Source organism: Sander vitreus, chromosome 7 (assembly GCF_031162955.1).
Source record: "Sander vitreus isolate 19-12246 chromosome 7, sanVit1, whole genome shotgun sequence".
Taxonomy (NCBI): Eukaryota; Metazoa; Chordata; class Actinopteri; order Perciformes; family Percidae; genus Sander; species Sander vitreus.
In genome coordinates this window covers 21,332,615-21,349,286 of record NC_135861.1, presented here as the reverse complement: position 1 = coordinate 21,349,286, position 16,672 = coordinate 21,332,615, and the positions used below count along the sequence as shown (strand labels likewise).

Here is a 16,672-nt window from a genome sequence, read left to right as displayed (position 1 = left end):
ATTGGTCAATGCCATCCGTGCCCGCGGTTTTCTATTGGCTAATATTTTTGTACTCTTTTTCTCTTTGAGGTGTACAGGAAGTCGTCCCTCCTCGCTCTCTCTCCGAGAAGAAAACTTGTGTGTGGCGGTGGCGTGTCTGAGTGGTTCCGATCGGTGGAAAAATGGCAGATACGGTGGCACTTTTCACTTCCATTGGGCTCAGTGAGCAGAAAGCGAAAGAAACGCTGAAAAATGAAGCGCTGAGTTCCGTCTTGAAGGACGCAATTATTCAGGTACGACCCAACGTATGATATGGGGAAGATCAAGTTCATGGAGGGACAGCTGTGAAATCAGAAATGTGACTGATTTCACTTTATTTTTTAAACTCACTTGTATCCACCCTTATTTCTTCTTTACTTGAAATGAGCTCTAACTATGGGGTCAGAGGTAACTTTTGAGTAGTTGTAACAGGCTGGGCCACTATACTTTCATTTTCACATTCCAAAGGCTGTTTACAGACAATCGGCCCACATAAAATAGTAACACTTCCCTGTCTGAATGTAACGCAGTTCATTAGCTATTGACATACACACATTTTAAAGGACAAAACGATTAATTATGGACTTTTCTCATTGCTTTCATAAGGCCCAGGGAGTCCGTGGGGCATCAGGAGTAGACAAAGCCATGGGCACATTGCTGTACAGTATGGCATCTCGCCTTAAAGACACCAAACGCCTGGCATTCCTTTCAGACTGCATAGTTCAGCGCAAAATCACCACAGAGCTACAGCTGGCAGGTAAGTTCTGACATCTTTGACATGTTGCAAGCTGACTAATCAAGTTCATGAGATGTTTGGACATTTGTGCAGGTACAGGACAGTACAGATACATTGGAATAATTGTGCATATCTCTCAGAGTCAACTTTATAAAAAAAAAAAGAGGCAATTAAAGGAGCAGCATAAAATAATACACACTGTACAATATGAATTATAAAATTACACACTATTGCACAATTACTTATTTCACTAGATCATAACCAAAATGTAAACATGACATATTTTAACATTAATCTTTCAGGTAATTTCCCAGACTGTTTCCTGACATAAGAAAGCCATTTTAAGAAGTCCATGGCATTTATTCACCCACTACTGCCCACACACAAAATACTGAATACCCAAATTCAGCCAGGACACATGTAATTCAATTTGGCAGTGTGCCAACAAAGTCTGGGATACAATACATTTGATGAATATAAAATGTGCAGTAAAAAAATGTCAAGATCCCACAGGTAGGAGGCTAGGAAAGCAGAGAGCGCATAGGAGAAAGCAGAATGGATGAGTGCCAGCCTTGACTATATGGACTGTCTAAATGAATGAGATAGGTTTGTAGACATGAATAACTGGAGAAAATAGGCTCGTTCGAGATGAGCCAGGTCTGCGCAGAATCGATCACCGGCGATCGCTGCCCAATGCATGCCGGTTAGAGTTGTGTCCGACTTGCTCTGACGTCATGCACACGTGGGCAACGATAACCTCATGAGATCAAGACGGCCGCAGGTTTGAGACGCAGGCAGCGCAGTTGCATTTCAACAACTGCAAGACCCAGGCGGACCCAGGGCATCCTGGGAAACGCCTGGCTCTCAGCTGATCTAACAGCTGAATCGACTCAACATGATGACGTTTTATATAAACTTTTCACTGTTTTTGAATTGGAGGGATTTTAATTACTATTTGTTTGATTTAAAGGTTTATTCTGTACAGAACACATAGTGATAGCTGATAGTGAGGTTTATAAGTCAGAGAGACTAAAGCCGTTCAGATTACGGATCATCTACAGTCTGTTGTTTATTAACCTCAGCAACAGATTGCATGTAGAGCATTTTAACAGCTACTCTGTCATAATAAAAACAACTGGAGACTGTGTACAAGCTGATATATGGGTCTGATAATATTGTATTAACTCGGAATCGGACCTAACTGGATGTGAGTGTGTCTGTGACTTCCTGTTCAGCCTGAAGGCTGCTGGAAACGGCTGGAAACTGTCCGACTTGACGGCTCGCGGCTTTTTGTCACTGCCCCCGGCTGCTAGCGCCTGCTCTCATCCACTTTACAGACGAGGCGCAGGTCATCTCGAACGAGCCTAATGACTTCTGTGCCTTCCTGCTCCATCAATGTCTCCTCCCTCTTTTTTTGCAGCTGCACTTGAATTTGTGAAGAGTCACCCTCAGGACCCCATCAACCAGAGGGAGTTTGAAGAAGCATGTGGAGTGGGCGTGGTCATAACACCGGAGCAAATTGAGGATGGAGTAAGTGCATGAGCTTACATTGCCCAGAAGTGTGTCAGTCTTACGGGCTTTACTGGTGTGTTCACTGACAGTGGAATGTTGTGCAGGTTGAATCGGTGATCAAGAAGCACAAGGAACAGCTGTTAAAGGAGAGGTACCACTTCAACATGGGACTGCTGATGGGTATGATGCGTAGTAAAATATGTTTGAAATCATTAAAGCTTAACAGACAGAATGTCTCACTGAGCTTTTGTGTCTGTTTCAGGAGAGGCACGCTCTGCCCTTAAATGGGCTGATGGAAAGGTCGTCAAAAATGAGGTGGACATGCAGGTGTGTTTTGAAATAGAGAATATTGTTAGAAGTAGTGTGTGTGTCATTATTATTGTATATTTTCATCTGAGGTTGTTCGGTTATTCTCACTGTGTACTGTAACTAACTGTGACGTTTGTCTTAAAGGTCCTTCACCTCTTAGGACCCAAGACCGAGGCTGACCTGGATAAGAAACCAAAGGTAACGCACGGCACATTATTTAAAGGAATTAGTTTGACGTTTTGGAAAATATGCTTATTTGTTTTCTTCCTGTGCCCAGCCAAGAAATGGTCCGACACATAACCTTCCCTGTTTGGACAGAGCCAGGCTAGCTGTTTCCCCTTTGCTTTCCTAGTCTTTATACTAAGCTAAGCTAACTGGCTGCTGGTCTTCACATTTATCATGCAAATATGACCGTGTTATTAACCTTCTCATTTAACTCTCTGCAAGAAAGCAAATTACTTTTATTTTCCCAAATGTCTAACTATTCCTTTAATCACTGCACTTAATCTTTTGCTTTCATCTGTGGTTAATGTCCAGTTGTTTTGCAGCCCCAGAAAGCTAAAGTCGCAGAGAATGAGGTAAAGGCAAAGAAAGAGGAGGTGGCACTGAATGGTAAGCGGCAGACAAAGTAGACGGAAGGTTTAAGTGACAGGTAGTTTGTTTGTTTTTAACTGTGGCTGTTGGTTGTTTAGGCGAGGCGATGACTGGGGAGGGAAAGTCACTTATGGAGCAGCTCAGAGGAGAAGCACTGAAGTTCCATAAACCAGGTAAGAAGGAACCAGCTGAACAATTAGATGCAGTTGCATTTCTGCTTGCCGACCTTTTTTTCTTCACACTCCATTTAGAGCAATTTGAAAGGATTTACTTACTAAGCATGTTGATCTTTCATCCTTACTTTCCATCATACAGGAGAGAACTATAAAACTGAGGGCTATGTGGTCACACCAAAAACAATGGACTTGCTTAAAAAGCACATGGAGATCACTGGTGGACAGGTACAAACTTAATATGCATTACTTTTGGATAACTTGAAAATTATTATGTATATTGATTTCCCCCCTTTCTATTTACAAAATTCCTTTTAGATACGTTCTCGTTTTCCTCCTGAGCCCAACGGTATCCTTCACATTGGACACGCCAAAGCTATCAACTTTAATTTTGGTTATGCAAAGGTACGTATCTTTCTCTCCTCTGTCACATAAGCAGTTTAATCCTCTCGCTTGCAGCATTTTTCTTTAAACCATGTCTCTTCTTGTAGGCAAACAATGGAATTTGTTTCTTGAGGTATGATGACACAAATCCAGAGAAAGAGGAGGAGAAATACTTCACTGGTATCAAGGACATGGTGGAGTGGCTTGGTGAGTTTGATTGATGCCTTTGTGATCTGATGAAAGCTTCAGGTACACTCTACATTCCTTAAGTTTCTTATCAATATTACTGTATTCCACAGGCTACGAACCTCATGCTGTCACGCATGCATCCGACAACTTTCAGCAACTCTACGACCTCGCTGTGGATTTAATTTGCAGGTGGGTGTCCAAACCATGTGTACATGTTTGTAAATGTGCACAAGCCAGTAGATTATGTCGGATTCTTTTCTTTGTCTGCCTTCAGGGGTCATGCGTACGTGTGCCACCAGAAAGGGGAGGAACTGAAGGGCCATAACGCTCCTCCATCCCCCTGGAGAGACCGACCCATTGAGGAGTCACTGGTGTTGTTTGAGAGGATGAAAAAGGGGCTGTTTGCTGAGGGAGAGGCTACGCTCAGGATGAAGATGGTCATGGAGGACGGGAAGATGGACCCTGTGGCATACCGAATCAAATACACGCCACATCATCGGACAGGAGATGAATGGTATGAGAACACAAAGTGCTGTACTTTTTAAACCAGGTATTTTCATTGAAATACATTTGTTCACGCAACAAGCTGTGTTTTTATTTTACGCTTGTGTCTTCTGTTTCTCTGCAGGTGCATCTACCCCACTTATGACTACACCCACTGTCTGTGTGACTCCATTGAAAATATCACACACTCCCTCTGTACCAAAGAGTTTCAGGCCAGGTACTTTTCTTTCTGATCTTTGGTGATCTGTCGTAGCTCGAAACGCAAATGCATTGTTATGTTCACCGTCCTTTTTGGTTTCCTTTGTGTTTGTAACAGGCGTTCATCATATTACTGGCTGTGTAACGCTCTGGATGTGTACTGCCCAGTTCAGTGGGAATATGGGCGCTTGAACCTCACCTACACTGTTGTGTCAAAGAGGAAAATCATCAGACTGGTAGAGGCTGGTGTTGTCAGGTAAAATAGCCATTTGTTTCTAGTCTGTTAATTATTTATTTTAACTATTTATATGACATTGTTAGAAGGATGAGTATTTGCCCTACTACTATTCTGTACTATACTATGCTGATACTTATTAAGCGGAATAGGTGTCAGCCAAAAGTGACCGTTCAACATTTGTCAATGTCATTATAAAACGTGTGCCTGGAACCCCCGGTCTTATGTTACCCTATGTAAAAGTGATCACAATGAGTTCCATTCAGAGTGGAATACAGATTTTAAATTTGGGAAAAGAGAGCTGTCAGTAGAGAAAAAGTTGGGTCTGTGCATCCCTACCTACATACTACCCTGTTCTATATTTACTTTTTCACTAAAGCCCCTTTCAGACATGCAACTCTTTAATGTAAATGTCAGGGCTTCCAGGATAACTATGGAGAAGTGAATAAACTACTGAAATAAAATAATCCACACAATATAGTGAGTAGACAGCATCCTTAAATCATTACATTTTGCAGCAGTTTAGGTATACAAGTTATATAAGGTAAACATCAACTACTAGAAATAGGATATACAAAAGGGCCTACTAACTATATTATAACTAGAGATTATTTGAATTCTATCGTACAAGCCCATGGCTCTTCCTGTAAATGTCCAAAGACCAATTTAATAGCAATGTTATGAATTCCATGTCTGAACAGGGCTTAAGTGTATTAAAAGCTATAACCACTTCTTGTAATAACAACACAGATGTCTTGCAACAGATAGATAAGTCAAACATCATGAGTGAATTCAAACCATATATACTTCTCACTGTGATTTGGTGTGCAGCATTTTAATCACAACAGCTGTCTTCCTGCTACATAGAATCTGTTTGGTAACTGTAGAAAGTATCTTTTCTAATTCCAGAGACTGGGACGATCCCCGACTCTTCACTCTGACTGCGCTGAGGAGAAGAGGTTTCCCAGCAGAGGCAATTAACAACTTCTGTGCACGGGTATGCAGAATAAACGGAAGGATGAGTAGTTGGGTGGAGGAAGTAGTAATTAAACGCATGAGGACGGTGCTGTAATGATACGTTGCATCTGTTGGCAGGTCGGAGTCACAGTTTCCCAGACGACGACAGAGCCCCACCTTCTGGAATCGTGTGTGAGGGACGTGCTGAACGACACGGCACCCAGAGCCATGGCTGTGTTGGAACCACTTAAAGTCACCATAACTAACCTTCCTGCGAACTCAAAGGTTTGTGCATGACTTTCATATGCAGACATTACACATACATGTGCTCCCTGAGGACTTGTAATACCCTGTATATTCTGTCTTTTGCATAATATTTAAAATCACCGGTGCTGAATATTCCTGCTTTCGTCCTCTTCTGTCTCAGTCAGAAGTACGAGTACCAGACTTTCCTGCCAACGAGGCAAAGGGCAGCCATACCGTCCCATTTACACACACAATCTTCATTGAACAGAGTGACTTCAGAGAGGTCAGAGAGAAAAACAAAAGAAAATACCCTCACAGTATAAGTAGCATACTTTCTTTGTGTGATGCTTGCATTGTGGACAGAGGATAATGATGGACTCCTCTCCTTTGCAGGTATTGGAAAAGGGTTACAAGCGTTTGACCCCGGAACAGCCTGTAGGTCTAAGACATGCTGGTTATGTCATCTCTGTCCAGAAGGTCATCAAGGTAAGACTCTGTGTGTGTGTGTGTGTGTGTGTGTGTGTGTGTGTGTGTGTGTGTGTGTGTGTGTGTGTGTGTGTGTTGTGGTGTGTGTTTTCCTGTTTAACTATAGTCGTGGGGTCCAAAAACCGGGACTACAGTATATTTGTGGGGTCCGGACAGCTTTGTGGGGCCAAAATGCTGGACCCCACAAGTTTAAAGGGCTGTTTGAGGGTTAAGACTTGGTTGTAGGATTAGGGTTAGAATTAGGTTATGGTTAGGGTAAGGGTTAAGGTTAGGCATTTAGTTTTGATGGTTAAGGTTAGGGTAAGGGGCTAGGGAATGCATTATGTCAATGACTGGTCCCCACAAAGATAGTGAAAGTGTGTGTGTGTGTGTGTGTGTGTGTGTGTGTGTGTGTGTGTGTGTGTGTGTGTGTGTGTATGTGTGTGTGTGTGTGTGTGTGTGTGTGTGTGTGTGTGTGTGTCTTATTTTGAATCGCTTTGGGTAAAAGCACTATTCAAATACAGCTTGTTTTTCTGCAGTCCATCTGATGTTGCAACAAAACGTACGATCTTGGTATTATACATTCTTAGCAGTGTTTGCTTCCCTCGGTGGATGTCTTGACTTCCTGGTCCACGTCCTGCTGAAATCTCCTTTTGTTTCTCAGGACACTCAGGGTAAAGTGGTTGAACTGGAGGTGAGCTGTTGCAATTCTGAGACCGCAGAGAAACCAAAGGCCTTCATCCACTGGGTCAGCCAGCCATTGGTGTGTGAAGTGCGTCTTTATGAAAGACTGTAAGTCACAAAAAACACTCTCTGTCATTCACAATCGATATTCTATGTAGAAAACTCACTTAACCAAAACGTCTCACTGTCTTCGTAGATTCCTGCACAAACATCCAGAGGATCCGTCTGAAGTGCCCAATGGCTTCCTGAGTGACATCAATCCTGTGAGTACCGCTGCACTCCTGTGACAAAAGGCCTGTTTAGATCAACTGAGCTTTTTCAATGGGCTTAGTGATTGCTTAATGTGTTTCCTTTTTGTCATTTAGAATTCCCTGCATGTGATCAGCAGTGCCTTAGTGGATACCTCAGTAAAGGGAGCAAAGGTTTTTGACAAATTCCAGTTTGAGAGAGTCGGCTACTTCTCCCTGGACCCCGACAGCACTGCAGACAAGGTACAGTAAGATTGAACAATTTTGAAACGGTTGTGTTTATATTACAAATGCTTAGTGATGAAAGCTTTCACGATATTTTAGTTCATTGGAAAATGTATTATTATATCTACTCCGGTTTAAAAAACATTTTTGTAATGAGTGTGAAGTGTGACTGTAATCTTTCTTTCACTGCAGCTCGTCTTCAACAGAACAGTCACCCTCAAAGAAGACCCTGGGAAGATCTAATTGTAAGAGATCAAGCCGCTTCCCATGAGCCCACAGATACATGTCCAAATTGTTTGCATCAATTAATGTGTAACATCAGCAAGGGCACAGACTGATCAAGTTGAGATTGACTCAGAAAAGATACCGTAATAATTACATGTCCATATTTTTTTCTAAACTGCAGTTCTCTTTCATGGATCTGTCTTGCTGAAATTGGAAAATATAATTGTATTTCTTAATTGTCGGCTGCAAAAACAAAATTACTGCAGTATCACTTTGCGCAATCTCAACCTTGGTCACTCAGTGTCAGAGTCCTCTTGACTCTTTTTTCTATATCTGCTGCAATAATATTCACTTATAGTGTTTCTTCTTTGTTGAATGGATGCATGCTGATCATTGTTCAACAAGGATGACACGTATATTATTGTAATATTGGCTCGAAACTGGTGTTACACAGGAGATGCTCTCAAATGGCATGCATGACTTTCTTGCAAAGGCGGTAGATCCTTGCCAAACCATAATGTTTTTTTAGACTCAGAGGGGTGAACATGTGTCCTTTTGACAGGTGACAAGAATAAATAATATAAAATAAAAAACCTGCAATGTCTCTTTGTTAATAATCTGAAGTTTTTGAAGCTGATATTAACATTCTCCTACCAGTGATATTTTAAATTATGATATTTTACTATTAGAATCAAATGTTTGACTTTGTTTATGATGATATTTTGGTTATGGTTATTGGTCACACACATCTAGACCTGAAGGTAATCACTGATTTCACTAAGAAAAGTCTAATAAGTTTAGTAAACAGTACAGTGTTGCTTAACTGTAACCAAGAATACAAGATATGTGAGCTGTATTATGCTATAATAAAACACACACAATCCCAGACTAATAATCATGATATTAATATATTTTGCAACATTAGTTTCTGTGGCTGATTTGGCGGTTGTGTTAAGTAACTGCTTTTTCAATTACAGCAGCAAACCAGTGGAATGCTATCCCTACAAGTATTATAGAGTATTAGTTTTAGTCAGTTTAAAAGTAATGTTGAAATACAGACGGATCATGTTGTCATAAGGTCTGATAGTGTCTTTGAATGTATACACACTGGTCTGTCCTACAGGTGTATTTAATAATGTTATATGGAATTGTCTTTTTAATAGTGTTATATATGCATTATATACACGCCCATGGACTACAGATGGAAATTAGCATTGTGCTATTTCTGGTGCAATACATTTATTGTGAACTGTCCCTGTTTAAAATAAACCAATAAATAAAAAATAAATTAATGAACATATTCAATCCGGCAATTAATATTGGACCAATACTGATATCAGTCAAAAATGACGTTATGCATTGGTGCATAAACCAGACGTTGTGTAAAGGAAACGTAAAGATAATACATGTTTTAGGTTGCTTTTTGGGATATTAATCGGTAAAAGAGAAAGCTGTAACCTGTTTTCAACTTTTTCCAATAAGCAAAAGAAAGTTAAAATAAATACTCAAGCAGATATTTGGTCCAAACATGAGCAGTGTGGGAAATGCAGAACACGCTGAAATGTAGTGCGTGGGAATTAACCCTCAACTGCTCACAGCTTCTTGAGCACCACCCAAATATTCAGCGCATCTCTTTGGGACTACCTTAAAAGATTCAGAAGCTAGTGAACCACTAGGAGCGTCTGTCTGGCAAAACTGTGTTTTAAGGTGGACCGACATCTACCTAATCTTGACGGCCACTTTGCCTGTGTGTGTCGCCTTTAACGGACCATCCTGCAAGCGCCAGTTACCGCGATAACATAAGATGGAAATACCGCGATAGCACGACAGAGTTACAAATCGCTTGCCTATTGGTCGGAGCCGGGTACTGTTGTAAGATGGCGCCTAGTGAAATATGATTATTTGAGAAAAAGAAAAATTACAGCCGACCACCTAACGAAAATAAAGAATAAATCAGCCATAGAGAAACGCCATTAGCACTTCGCGCCCCTGCTCGTTGGAAGAGGAGCGCCGTTTTGAGGGCAGAGAAGCGCTTGTGGGCGGCTCGAGCCTCGGCCCGTTTAAGGAAGAGAGGTAGCTAGCAAACGCGCCTGCTAACGTTAGCTTGCTAGCTTTGGGGATATCAGAAAAATGTAGTCGGTGTAACGTTACGGACAAGAGAGTCGCCAGTTTCCGGTGCTTTCTGTTTATGTACAACATGCTACGTAGCTAGCTATTGTGTTGTTTGTGCACATTGTCGCATTATTACACTTTGCCAAAAACAGCTGTAGCTAGCTAGATATTATTTGCAAACAACGCGGCTGATTAACGTTAGCCGTACACCTGGCTAACCTAGCTTGTTGTGTAATCAGCTGTTAGATTAGCTATTATAGAGCATTTCCACTATGCACATAATCGTAGCCGGATTGTTGTGCAAAACTAGCATGTTCTCATTATGCAGCACTTTCCATCGCTTCTTCGAATACTGCATCGGATTTGGAAAGTGGCCGCGCTTTTGTCCCTGCTCGTACACAGTCAGATAGATTTAACCCTTTCGTATTACCATCTGTCTGTGGTGCCACTGGACACTGATCTGTTGGTCAGTTTGTAAACACTGTAAAGTTTCAACTGATGTCAGCGCAGCGTTTCTGTCCGTTATTTGTTGCATCAATAACCATGTCGCTGTCTCCTCACTTTTGAAATGCGTTTTAGTCGTACACGTTTTGACAGTGCTATTGGAATATTGTTCATGGTCAGTCTTTGGTGATACAGATATAGAATATACAGACGTCTGCAACTAATTTAAAACACTCCAAAATGAATGATGCCTTTCCTCAGATCCCTACTATAGAAGAAGACTGTCAGCAGCAATGAATAACTCCCTGGATGGTACAGGCTCCTATGAGGAGCTTGTGAGACAGAAAGCTCGGAGCATCCCTCAGCATCGCATGAAGGAGTTCCTAGAGTCTTTGGCCAGCAAAGGCCCAGATGCCCTGCAGGAGTTCAGCCAGCAGGGTGGAGATACTACGGCCACCACCACCACTATGGTCTACCAACAAGAGGCTAACTGCATCTACACAGACAGCACAGAGGTGGCAGGGTCATTGTTGGAGCTGGCTTGTCCGGTAAATCAGCACACTAAATCACAAAGCAATCTGTTAAAGAGCTCTGTTCTTGAAATGAAGCTCTCTGACAGACACTTTTCTAATGCAGGTCCAGGTGCAGGTCCAGCCGCAGCAGCAACAGATACAGGAGTCTCAGCAGCAGTCTGTACAACAGAATACAGAGCAACAGATAGTGCAGGTTTGAGCTTTTTATTGTACCTTTGTGTTGTGTTTATCACACATACCATGTTCAATTTAATCCTTGGTCCACTAAATTTGGCCTATTATCTCTATTTTAGGTGCAGATCCAGGGTCAGCAGCAAGGTCAGATGCTGGGTCAGGTCCTCCAAGTACCCTCTGGCTCCCATCAACAGCTCCAAGGTGTGACTACTGCACAGCTGATTCAGCCAGGGGAACTCACCGAGGAGCAGCATCAACAGGTGCATATAAGCACACACACACACACACACACACACACACACACACACACACACACACAAACACACAAAATCAACATAATGATCATGATCATGGCAGAATTGCAAATTTTGTCATTAGTCAGTCTAAACATTTTTACCAGTTATCATCTTCTTCCCATGTGTTTTAGCTACAAGCCCAGTTGGTGGCAGCTGTTGCAGGAGGACAACATATTCAAATCCAGACAGTGGGGGCCCTTTCTCCCACCCAGCAGCAGGACAATATTGAGAGGAGAGTACTGGGAACCACCGTTGCCACATCACAGGGAGCGGGTGTCCTCCAGCCAGCCAAGAAGCGTAAGGTTGACATGCCCATCACTGTATCCTATGCCCTGCCTGGCCAGCAAGTAGCAACAGTCCTTGCTATCCCTCAGGGACAGGGCCAGCAGCAAAGTTACGTGTCCTTGCGGCCGGACCTCCTAACTGTGGACAGCTCCCACCTTTACAGTGCTACAGGCACTATCACCAGTCCCACAGGGGAGACCTGGACAATCCCTGTTTATTCTGCTCCTGCGGGTTCCGGAGGCCGTGAGCAGGTCACGCACATTGCCATTCCCCAGGAGGCCTATGGAACAGTGCAGGTTACGGGGCCAAACACTACAACAATGACTACAATGCCAACACAAGTTACTGTTGAAAATGACAAGCTGAAAAGTCAAAGTCAGACAGTGCAGGCCGTTTCCAGCATAACAAGCTCCGGGGGAATGGGAGGCCAGGAAGAAGTGGTGCACACACTAGCTGCAAACACACTGTTCCCTGCCCAGCTGATGAATGGAAACATTCACATCCCAGTGGCAGTACAGGGCTACTCCAACGCTACACAGTCTCTTATCTGGGATCCACAGCAGCAGGTGCTGCACACACAGGGGCTGTCAGGGCAGGATGCACAGCAGCTGCAGGTGCTCACACAGGTGTTGCAATGTTTTGCATGCTTTTTTTGTGGCCAGATACACATATTGACATGTATTTCTTGATTGCATGAGGTAACATTGTTGGTGTGTTTGTGTCTGTGCAGGGTCAGACAGTGGTAGCAGAGGTAGATGGACAAGGTCAACAACAAGTGCATGTGCAGGAGCTGCTGCTGCCTGCCACTCTGAAGCCAGAGGAGGGGCTGGAGGTGTGGCGGCTTTGGGCTCAGCAGAAAAACGCAGAGTTGGAAAAATCAGACAAAAACAAACTGGCCCCAATTGGTCGTAAGTGCATATACACAATGTTTGTTATAGTGTACAATATTTTGTTGTTGATGCACATTTGTATTCCCATTATCTCTTCTCTGTCAAACCAATCACTGAATTATGTGTGTGTTTTAGGACGCCAGGCGCTGCGTTTCCAGGAGGACTTGGTGTCATGTGCAGTAGCCGAGCTCTGCATGGGTCTCTCCTTGATGACAACAGAGGCTCGTGGGTTGGAAGGGGAGTCTTATGAGGCTGATGTTCTCTATTATGTATTTCTGTGTATACAAAAAGTAAGTTCATTATACACACATACACACACTTCATTCAACGTCCATTCTATCTCTGTTGGCACTTAGTTTTGATGTGGAAACACTGTTTGACCGCAGTTATCTTTCTCCAATTTTCCCTGCAGTATCTGTTTGATAATGGTCGTGTGGACGACGTTTTCTCAGATCAGTACTACACCCGCTTCGCTCACAGTCTGCACCAGATCCTGGAGCCTTGGAGACAATCTATTCATCCGCTAGGTGTGGACAGAAGTTGTTTTCCAAATATTTAGTGTGGACTTGCAATGCATGTTCCTCTGCAATGCGTGTTCCTCTGTAATCACCTTAACGTTTTACCAACTAATATTATCTCAGATACAGTTAGGGTTGGGTACCAAGACCCGGTGCTTATACGGCACCGGTCCCTTAACGACGGGTATCTACCGGACCGAATAGCGACGCGGATTTCGGTGCCTCATTTCGGTGCAACTTTAATGCCTGCCCTGCTCTCTGATGCTCCGAAACGGACGAGGCAACAGGAGCATCCCTGCATGTCACGCTAGTTATTCGGTTCAGGCACCGTTTTTAAAGGTATCATTTTAGCACTGATATCGGAAAAAATCCAAATGATACTCAACCCTAGATACAGTGCAAAATAGTAAATACACAAACCTACCGTGTTAGGGGTGTCACCAATCAATCTTTCTCCCCCATCTTATCTATTTGTATTTTACTAAATAATACAGCTGCACATTGCAAGTGTATCACAACACAGACTAACGTTGAAGTATTAAGACCACATTGCCTTTAATAGTTTTGGTTTGTATAGTAGCCCATGAGTGTCAGTCTTTGAAGTTTTTTAGCAGAAAGGTCTTCATAATCTGCTCTTGAACTCCCCTACCAGGTTATATTATCCCCAGTCATGTAACAGAGGAGATGCTGTGGGAATGTAAACAGCTGGGAGCTCACTCTCCCTCTACGCTGCTCACGACTCTAATGTTCTTCAACACCAAGTGAGTTGAACTGCGTTTACAGTCATCACATACAGTTTCATTGACATGCAGTCATATTGTGTGATACATACCTCTGTGCATAAAAGCAAATGTTTAGCACACAAATAATTTCCAACCCACATTATACAAATCTACACAAGACACCTGCTGTAGTTCTGTCTCCCCTCTGCCCCCATATGGCTACGAATCAACTCAGTTAGTGTATATACTGTATATCTTTAACAGGTATTTCCACCTGAAGACAGTGGATCAGCATCTAAAAGTGGCCTTTTCTAAGGTGCTGAGACACACCAGGAAGAGTCCCAACAACCCCAAAGACAAGAGCACCAGCATCCGATACCTAAAGTCAACCGAGAGGTTCATAGGACAGAAAGGTAAGAGTGCACATTATTTGGATTTGTGCTGTCGTGTCTGAGAGGGAATCTCATTTTAAGAATAAATAACAATGTTTAATCTGTTTGTACATTTTTCTTTGTTTAGTCACAGATGACATGTACTCCGAGCAGCTGGAGGACCCAGAGAACCCACTGCGATGTCCCATCAAGCTCTACGATTTCTACCTCTTCAAATGGTAAATATACAAGTGTTTATCAGGAAACTTAACTTTAGGTGTAAACATGTTTTTATGTAATTAAATATTAATCCAATATTTCAACAATAATGAAACGGTCATATCATAACTGGTAAAAATGCTTCTTTGTCGGACCATGTAGTGTTTTTTTACTCTGACCAATGTTAGGGTTATTATTATCATTTCATGATGAGAGACAGGTTTTCTCTTTTGAGTTGCTGCCGCTGCCTAAATAAAACTCTTGTTTGCTATTGACATGGGTTGTGTGTAACACATTGCACTCAAGTGTTCAAGTGGTAAAACTTGTAAAAACACTGTTGCTAGGCAACTGACAAAAACATTGATGCTTTATAATAACTTCATTTTTCTCCTCAAAACAGCTAATGATTTTGATGCCTCTTAACAATTTGCAGAGCGATTAACTTCTTTGGTTTAAGCAGTCTATAAAAATGTCAGCGTCCTGCACAACTTGTGACAATTGACAGAAAAGTAATCAACTATTTTGATAATCTATTCATTGTTGCAGTAAACCTTTTCAAACAAGAATGCCAGCCATTCACTAGTTATTGCTAGCTTATTTATTTATTTTTCCTTAGTGTACATTCGCACAACACACAAACTATCAATGGAGTATACAGTATAATTGCCAAATCCATAATGGAAATAATTGTTAGTTGCAGCCCTAATCTCAAGGACAAATGGAACGGTGGCCACCAGAGGAAATGTTGGACATACAAATTTGATACGACAGCACAGTTTTCCACTGATACTCTCACTCTCAGTTGCAGACAAAGACTACTTAATATAATTCTATTATAGGCAGAGACGGGCAAATCTGGTAAATAAGCGCATCTTGAAAATGTGCTAAGTGTGTTGTCTGTGTCTCTGTCAGTCCGCAGAGCGCTAAAGGTCGCAATGACACCTTCTACCTGACTCCTGAGCCCGTGGTGGCTCCGAACAGCCCCATCTGGTACTCTACTCAACCAATCCCAAAAGAACAGCTGGAGCAGATGCTCGCCCGCATCCTTGTCATCCGTGAAATCCAGGAATCCATTAATATGTCGGAGAGCGTGCACTAGTTGGACCGGAGGAGAACAATAAATGGCCTAGACTCTTCTTCTCTACACACAGCCTTTGATTGCTCATAATCAGTCATTTTCTATTCTCTCACACCCTCTTGTGGTCTTTAAGGGTGGCATGTATATGTTAATATTCATTGTGTCAGCATATCTTATTCATAGACTGTACATACAACCAATACAGATAATTTGTCTTATTGAGGGCAATCTCTTAACCTGAATACCAAGTTTTGTTTTCTTATTTTTATTTGGCCAAAGGATGTAGTGTCTAATCTTTTTATTGGACCTGAACTCTAATTTAAATGTTTTAACTGTCGGTTCTCCTTACCAATTGTCCGGAATTTTCCTTTCCCATTTTGTTTTAATCTGTAATATATTTCATATATATTTTCACTGGGGTTAGCCTGCGCTATGCTGCTTTTCATAGATAACCCTTTTTGTTGCTCTGCTTCCCTTCATCTGCCTTGGTCTGTGTAAAGTGTCACAGTGGTACTAAGACTGCATTTAATAGCCAAACAGGCTAAAAGCTCATTTTCAAGTTGTGTGAATTCTCCCGTTTTTGCTTTTTTTGAATTTCAGTCATCTGTCTTGAGCTGAGCTCACACGTGGATACACCGAACTCTGGAGATGGCTTGCTTGTTAGTTATTGCTACTTGCTTGCTGTTGGACTGTCTCAGCTGCATCCATCAGCACACAGACATTGTTGCAATACAGTGACGCCACTCACCCTGCAGCTACTAGCACTTGCCACATGGGGGAGACGTGGCAGAGGGAGGGCGGAGGATGCTGACTGCTGCTGGATCTGCCTTTCTCTCTCCTGTCTTCACAAACCCTAAAACTCACCCGAAGAGGGATCTATTGTATCATACATGTTTATTACATGACAGATGAAAGACTCTTAAAAGTGGGGTTAGCCCTTTATGTTCTATAATGTATAAAACTCATAGCTCCTTCATGTACTGTAATGGGTTTCAGTCATTTAAGGAGAATGGCAGTGCCTGTGTGTTTTTGAAACATGACCTTTTTGTACAGCCACTATACCATGTGTCGGCCTTTCTAGCAAGTATTCTATCAATTATGCACATGCATCCTTAGAAGTGTGTGATA

General features: G+C 42.3%; 2 protein-coding genes across 3 annotated transcripts; both read left to right on the top strand.

Annotated features, from left to right (window-relative positions):
* The first annotated feature begins 77 nt into the window (after positions 1-77).
* On the top strand, positions 78-8,506 carry qars1 (glutaminyl-tRNA synthetase 1). The gene is made up of 23 exons (XM_078255295.1): positions 78-272; positions 625-775; positions 2,175-2,284; positions 2,371-2,446; positions 2,529-2,593; positions 2,720-2,773; positions 3,124-3,187; positions 3,268-3,342; positions 3,485-3,570; positions 3,661-3,747; positions 3,834-3,933; positions 4,026-4,104; positions 4,190-4,429; positions 4,544-4,636; positions 4,736-4,873; positions 5,762-5,849; positions 5,948-6,094; positions 6,237-6,338; positions 6,449-6,541; positions 7,185-7,312; positions 7,401-7,467; positions 7,570-7,695; positions 7,870-8,506. Exons 1-23 carry the CDS (start codon positions 162-164, stop codon positions 7,918-7,920), a joined length of 2,331 nt encoding a protein of 776 aa, XP_078111421.1. The 5' UTR covers positions 78-161; the 3' UTR covers positions 7,921-8,506.
* A 1,220-nt stretch (positions 8,507-9,726) lies between these two features.
* Positions 9,727-16,600, top strand: LOC144521047 (transcriptional regulator QRICH1-like). 2 transcript variants are annotated; one of them, XM_078255291.1, is made up of 12 exons: positions 9,727-9,975; positions 10,720-11,006; positions 11,095-11,184; positions 11,285-11,425; positions 11,593-12,360; positions 12,477-12,654; positions 12,772-12,926; positions 13,049-13,163; positions 13,807-13,915; positions 14,141-14,289; positions 14,396-14,486; positions 15,379-16,600. In XM_078255291.1, the coding sequence occupies exons 2-12, from the start codon at positions 10,752-10,754 to the stop codon at positions 15,563-15,565; spliced, it is 2,238 nt and encodes a 745-aa protein (XP_078111417.1). In that variant the 5' UTR covers positions 9,727-9,975; positions 10,720-10,751; the 3' UTR covers positions 15,566-16,600. The 2 variants fall into 2 exon arrangements, with proteins under 2 accessions (XP_078111417.1, XP_078111416.1); XM_078255290.1 differs by having other exon boundaries at positions 11,593-12,372.
* The last annotated feature ends 72 nt before the right edge of the window (positions 16,601-16,672 follow it).